This window comes from Egretta garzetta, unplaced genomic scaffold (genome assembly GCF_000687185.1).
Source record: "Egretta garzetta isolate BGI_Z169 unplaced genomic scaffold, ASM68718v1 scaffold56, whole genome shotgun sequence".
Classification (NCBI taxonomy): Eukaryota; Metazoa; Chordata; class Aves; order Pelecaniformes; family Ardeidae; genus Egretta; species Egretta garzetta.
Window position 1 is genome coordinate 10,749,304 of NW_009260182.1, and position 7,210 is coordinate 10,756,513.

Sequence of the window (7,210 nt, forward strand, 5' to 3'; positions counted from 1 at the left end):
GCCTCACGGCATCGTGCATGGGCGTGTCTCCTTCCTAGAGGCAGGGGACATGGACCACAGCGTCAGTCCCACCAGGCCAGCGCCATGGTCCAGCCCTGACCCTGCGGCCAGGGATTTTTATGGGCAAGTGGAACTATGGAGGCAGACAGCAGCTTGATGCTACCTGATAGCGGACGGGTAAGAAGCTGCTGGTACTTACTCTGTCTCTGGCGTTGAGATCTGCTTCGCAGGCGATGAGGTGCTCCCCGCAGTCATACTGACCCGTTCTCACAGCCACGTGCAGAGGGGTGCTGAGCAGCTGAGAGGCAGGAGGGGGAAGCCATCAGTGGCATGGAACAGGTAAAGACCGCTTCAAGAACGGCCACCAAAAATGGTCTACTTGGAATAAGGGTCAGCTTTTCATCTCCGATTTAAGAAGCTGCAGAGTCCCAGAAGCACGTACCTTGTCTCTTGCATTTCTGTTTATCCCTTTGTCCAGTAAGAATTTCAGAACATCCAGGTTCCCCCCCCGGCATGCCCAGTGCAGGGCTGTAGATTCAAGCTGCAGCACAAAAAACAAATGGAAAGTAATTTAATTCATCATTATATTTAAAAAAAAATAAACCATTTTGATCACATTTCTAAATTAATTCAAAATAATTTTCCTGCAGTTTAACCTAAAGTGCTTCACCGTGATCATGGCGTTGTTTGTAGTAGCACCTTTTCTTATTTTGCCCTAATTTCTTTAGTACTGCAAGTTTCTCACTCTTCACACTTGCTGCATATTGCTCTTAAAGGCAGAGATCTTGGCAGCGCTGCTGTGAGAGAGGACGTGTTTTGTCCACTCTGTGAACTTAGAAGTCATCCTTAGGCAGCCAGGTAGGATTTTTCTGGCTGGTATGTGCTAGTTAGTGGGTTTTTATTTGATGGCTCTTGGGTTCTAAAATGCATAGAAGATGAAGCTCAAGGGAAAGACTAGTTCCCTTGTTAAAAAAACTAAACAAGACACTTACGCAGATCCACAGCGTGAGTTAGAACCCTTCTCCCCAACAAGGTTCAGTTTCCCTGCACTCAGCTCTGCCTGGAGGGGTGGAATATTCCTTGAAGGTCTCACCCTGTGCCTTGTTGCTCCTGCTCTTACGCCCTCCACAAGCGCTGCTGGGTTAAGCAAGGGGGCAAGGCTGGCTGGTTCCAACCATTTAGCAAAGGGACAAAGAGCTGGGAGTGGAGAAGCAAAAAAAACTGCTGCAGAAGCTGTTGATGCTCCCCTACGCTCATGGCCAGTGTTCTGGAGGGGCAGGGGTCTCTCCCGGGCACAGCCTTGAAATCCCAGTGGAGAATGGATGCGTTGCCCTGAGCCCTGGAGACACCCGTGGGACAGTGGCATCTCCACCGCCCACTGGCAGGCTCAAGCGGTGGCCTGACCTCAGCTCCCTTACCCCATGCCAGGCTTTGCTGTTCATGGCAGCCTAGCAGCCAACGTGTTCCTCTGCTTCACATGTTTTCCAGCAACGACGTTGGGAAAGGGAAGCAGACACCTTCTCTTGAAACCTCTCCTCATCAGTGTTATTTTAAGGATAAACTCGGAAGGCGCTGTAAGGCCTTTTAATGCTCCTCTTCTACACGAAGCACGTCTGTAGGTGCTTCTCTTGGCACTTACAAAACAAGGAGCGGTTTTTTGAAAGTGCCAGCTGATGTGCATACCATGTCTTTCTGTTCAAGCCGGGCTCCAGCTTCCACCAGCTTTTTCACCACCTCTAGATGTCCTTCAGAGCATGCCCTGTGCAAGGCAGTGCGTTTGTACTGGCAAATAAAACAGTGCAAAGTCAGATATTAAATGTGGCACAGAGAGATATCTTTAAATCTTTCCTCCCCGCCTCCCTAGCATGATGGCAAATACATACTTCATGCTGATTCATTTTCAAGAGCTAATACTTTTGAGACCTGAAATCTGCTAAATTTTAATAGCATCCTGGTAGCTGAGAGCTGCCTACCCAGCATTTTATAGGGTGTGAGAAATATCTGCAGTATGGCATTCAAATTTAAAATGATGCCTGTTGAGATCCCCCATCCAACATGCTACGCTGCCTTTTGCAAATGCAGCTTATGCATTATGGAGTAGGAGAGCAGGCAGCGCCACTTCTTTGTCGTTCTGCAGACAAATTTCCTGCTTGTTCATCTGTGGCGTTGGAAGGCCACCTGCTACAGAAAACGGGGGTCTCCTGGGCACCGACAGCTTGCTTTTAAATACAAAGATCCTTCTGAGGTAATGTTACTGTGAAGGGCCCCAATGGCCCCATCACCACTAGAAAACTTGACATACTGAACTTCCAGTGTTTACTGACTTCCCCCTACCCTTTTTTTTCTCCTCAAAAGCGTGGAGGCTACAAAACCTAGTGGTAAAAGTTACTTCTGCTCTGTAAGAACCTTTCTGTAACAGTCTTTGCAGTAAAAGGGAAGATGGTACCTCGTCACAGACATTTGGATCCCCTTTGTCTGACAGGTATTTTTCAATTACTGGCAGCTTATTCTCCAATGCAGCTCTGAAGAACGTGGGTATGTCCACTGGTCCGGTCTGAGGGAAAGAAACAAGCAGGGTGTAAACGGCGTGTGGAGCAAAACCCCATCACTGCTTTCCCAGAAGGAGGTACTTTGAAATAACTTACAATAACTTCTGGTTCAGGTTCCTTTAAAATGGGAGCTTTCACTTTCTTGCATTTTTTCTTCTTCTTCAGCTGAATAATTTTTTCAAGATCCTCCAAGTTTTCGAGTTTTGACCTCTCCTCTAATTTCTTCTTCTTCAGCTGCAACAAATTGGGGAAGCCGCTAAGTTGAGCTGAGTGTGACCACCTCTCCCTTTCAGAGTGGCAGGACAGCATGTGCTACAATTCAGCTGGATTCAGTTAAGACTGGATGAACTTTGAAATAAGTTGTCTTTTTTTTTTTTTTTTTTTTTCAGCTAGGGCTGCTTGACCATTAGAAAAAGTTACTAAGTCTATGAGAAATTCTACATCTTCTATACTTTTTCATACATCATTGGACCTCTTCCTAAATGCCACTTCAGCCATATGCGGTGGGATAGATAGCACGGATTTTTGGTCTGTGTTAGGCCAGGAGCCAGAGCAGCACTGCATTTCTTTCTGGCCCAACAGCTTAAGAAATCTCATGTGCAGCTTATGAGGGCTGGGAAGCCCCTGCAGTTCTAACTGACTTCCACCAAGCATTTTGCCTTCAACCACATTTATGATGCAGGCCCTGATTTATTGTAACTTAATCCTCTTTGGTGAAAAATATACCCTTAAAAGAAAAGCAGGGTTTATGCCGATTTTAACATTTCGCTCACTAAGTGTTATATTTTGGTAAACTAGAAAGAATGTCCCCTGTATCCTTGGAAGGATAGTTCAATAAATGTTTAAGATTTCTTCGAGCCCGCTTCTAAAAAGCATCCCTGCATGCAGTTAGCATGGGGCACTGCTAACAACAAGGGCAAACGTGTTGCCTGAACTGAGGGCCAAGATCTTGGGTACCATGAGCTGTCCTTGACCTCTGAAGGGGGATTCACAAACACAGGGTAACTCAGGGTGGATCCAGATGACAGATTCCATCACATGCTATCATTAAGGGTAAATACACTGGTGAGGCCCTGTCATGTGGTATATGTTTTTTTCATGGATTCTTATTCAAGTTATTTCCACCTCTTCTTTTTATTGTTCTCTGCATTCAGGGTTTTATCTGTAGATCATTGACTTAATGGAAAATAATTATGATAGCTGAGCGGGCTGTGGATCTGCTGGAAACCCAAAAAGTTCTTAAGACCCTGTGGTTGTTTTGGCTAGAGGAACTCAACAATTTCTGTAGCAAGTAATGCTCTCCCTGTTGAAGGTGAAGGTCAGTAGTGTTTATTTTAATATTTCTGAGGCTCATTTTCCCACCCTTCTTTTTTCAGAACAAAGTCTTATGCCGCCTGCTAGTTAAAGTTTTTAATTCCCAAATTGCTTTAAATTTTTAGGCCAGTTGGTTGCTTATTTATCAAAGAATTTAATATGTTATGGCTACTGTATTTCGGGGGGAAGAAAGCATCAGTCCTTAGGGATAATTGTCATGCTCCAGGAATACAAAATTGTACTTTTCCATAGACCTGTACCACTTTGATTTGTAACTGTTTTCCCCAACTTGTGCCTAGTAAGTACAATGCAGTGTTTTCATAAAAGAATATTTTCATGATAAATAAGGTTTCTGGCTTCAGAAATGCACCCTTCCATCTTTCTTGAGTTAGGTATTTCTGGTGGCAGTCATGAGGTGTGCAAGCTGAAGGCGTCTTACTGGCCGTGTGTGTTCCCCCCTTACTGACAGGTACCTGCAGGTGACGCCGGGCAGGAGGGAGCCCCCAGGGTTTCGGTCAGACATTATGGGGCAAGGTTTGGGTTCTGCTTCTCAGTGTTACTGCCTGCATCCCTAGGCTACAGGATTCAGCAAATCTCCATGGCCTTCAATAGACTTTAGCCCCACCTCCTTTGGTAGTGACCTCCCAAGGGTTTATCTAGCTCACCGGGCACGCATTTCTAACTTAGAAAGAGGCAAAACTTCAAGGGCTGCAGCAGAAAGTGCACACAGGATAATAAAAAGCCAAGCACAAAAACCGAAGAGCCTACCTCTGCTTCTAGCTTTTTCTCCTTCTCATAAGCCAGATCACCTCGGGTCAGCGAGTGTTCAGAGATTGTCTTCAGGTCCTCCTGCTTCTCTAATCTTACAGCAGCTTCATACTCTCCATTTTTGAAGTCCTCAGGGAGGAAGCTGCCAGTCTCTTTATCGTCCGCTTTCTTCCCAGTCACCTGTAAAAGCAGACGTGGTATAATACAAGCAGCGGTTTCACGGCTGCAGTGGCAGACAGAGTGCAGACCTCGGTCAGCCTGAGCCTGGATTAGCTGTGTATGCGAAGGCTGGCACGCCAGGTTGCTCCAGCCAGATCTCCTGCATCCACACAGCAATGCCCCCCTGGCATCTTCAGGGCTCAGGTCAAGATCCATGAGGCCAGCTCACAGCCTGACTCTCTGCTTGGCTGGGGCCCAGGTGCCACTGTACTGACAAAAGCCAGCACGGAGCTGGGAAGAGCACCTTTCTTGTTCAGGGTTTCCTTGTTTGTCCACTTGCCAGCGTGGATCAGAGCCTTCAGAAGGCTGCAAAAGGCTGTGGTGAAGAAGAGCCACCCTGAGCAGCCACCAGCAGCACCCTGCAAGAGTTGAGCCAGGGAACCGAGCAGGTAGAGAGGGAGGGGAGGCTTTCTCCCTTGGGACCTTGCAGTTTCATTGAAACACATCCAATGCAGTTAAATCAGGTTGCTGAGTAATTTCAAGGCTGGTTTTACCCGTTGCTGTCAGTACCAAAGTCCCCATTTTTAGCAGTTAGCAAAAGAGCAGAAGGTAGTTCCTGCGCAGAAGCTCTGTCGTGCTGAGCAGCAGCACAGCTTTCAGTAGCTTTTGGAAATATTTCTGATGCTCGATTAAGTGTGTACAAGAAGACAACTTGTTAAACTTAGTGGAGGCTGTTGTGTATTTTGAGAGTGGTTCAGTAAATTCTTGTGGCCTAGGCTGCCTTTCCATTCAATCACCTTGTAAAATTGTGTTTGCTATAGAGTTTAACACAGGAGAAACGGTCAGGGCCTTGCAGAAGAATTTAAGACAGCATGAACTAGTCAGGCTGTATGGCAGTTGCATCTTAACATAGCCATCTTGGGGGGGGGGGAAAAAGCAATTTCTGTATAATGTTCCAGTGTTTTACTGGTTCATTGCTGTTTTCCCAGTTTATTGATCAAATCAGGTATTACTAGTCTGAACCCTGCACAGTGGAATGTCCCATTACTTGTGGTCTGGTTTAGGCATTTTTCAAAGTCTTGTTGCACCACGAACAGCAGTGGGTGTAAGAACTGGTAGTTTAGTGTTAGAAAATAATGCTATTACTAACCTGTTAGTTTAGTATTAGAAAATGCTTTGTTTTCCCTGCATTGATACCTCCTCCCAGTCCCTTACTGGGCTGGAATTACTCAGTGTGGTCATAAACTTAATAGCTTCTAAAAAAAATACAAATGAACACCAAGATCAAAGGAAAATACACAGCTGAATTTTGGTCAGTCTCTTCTGCCTGGCAATCTATGTTCTGACGCAAAATCCAGACAGCTGTGTAGTTGTATCAGTGGTGAGCCCCTTCCCAAGGCAAAGTTAGAGTGAGAATATAGTAGGATAACATATAGAATATATGGGGTTTGCACCGAGAGCACAGCAGTGCTGGTAACCTGCCAAATCACCTCAGGCATCCACAAAGGTTGCCTGTCTCTGCCCGGTATAACCCCAGTCCAGGAAGAAAAGTAATTATGAATAAATAAAAGAAGGTTGTACCTACCAGCTCTTCTACTTTCATCATCATCATCTTTGCTGGCGTTTGAAGGTTGTACTCCTCTATGGCCGAAACTCCCAAGTGCTCAAGCCAGCTCTGCAGGGACCACCACGCTAGCTTTGCTTATATATCTTTGGGAGAACTGGGTTTGAATGAGATAATCTTCCAACCTGGGAATCCAAGTATGCCCCTCGGGCTTGCCAGCTGAGAGGTAGGCTCGCGCTCATTCCAGACATGTTAACGAGCCAGATCTGGTGTCGGGCAGGGAGGGGGGCGTCAGTTGGGCGAGGGAGGGTGAGCCTCACAGTCTGACCACACCGAGTATGTGAATCGGAATGAAATGTGAGCTCATCATTCCTTTGGCAATGACTGCACGGCTCAGCAATGCGAGTCATTCTGTGTTCCCGGTGCCCACTAGGACAGCTGTCTGTTGATATAGCATTATAACTTCATCTTCTTTTTTTAAATTTTTTTAAAACTGACGTTCAGATGACTGTGAGACACTGGAAAGGGTAAGTGGCTTACGTACGATACTTGTAGTAATATCTTCCTGATAAATGGGTTATGACCCCTTAAGTCTCGGAAAGCCATTCTTTTCATTGCTATTTATTCTTGGATGATAAACAGTTTTAGGGGAAAGGATTTTTCTCATCACGATGGTAGTCTTCTATATTTGTTGGAAGGAATTCTCTGCAGGGATTACTAAGCCAGAATGATGTCTCTGGTGCTAAAAGGGCCTATGACATGATAAGTTGCAATCAGTGTAAGATCTCAAAACAGCAAGCTTTGCATTTTTCTGGGACTTTGTCAGTGATCGTAAGCAGAATAATAAATTATGTCC

The 7,210-nt window shown here is 45.7% G+C and overlaps 1 protein-coding gene across 1 annotated transcript in view; it reads right to left on the reverse strand.

Moving 5' to 3' along the window:
* Positions 1-6,402, reverse strand: part of ANKRD1 (ankyrin repeat domain 1) — a 7,931-nt gene extending 1,529 nt beyond the window's left edge. Inside the window, exons 1-7 of the mRNA XM_009641910.1 lie at positions 6,376-6,402; positions 4,632-4,811; positions 2,646-2,783; positions 2,447-2,554; positions 1,684-1,782; positions 443-541; positions 196-298 (exon numbers count right to left, since the gene is read on the reverse strand). Coding sequence (XP_009640205.1) covers positions 196-298; positions 443-541; positions 1,684-1,782; positions 2,447-2,554; positions 2,646-2,783; positions 4,632-4,811; positions 6,376-6,402 — 754 coding nt within the window. The remainder of the gene's footprint in view (positions 1-195; positions 299-442; positions 542-1,683; positions 1,783-2,446; positions 2,555-2,645; positions 2,784-4,631; positions 4,812-6,375) is intronic.
* Between the last annotated feature and the right edge of the window lie 808 nt (positions 6,403-7,210).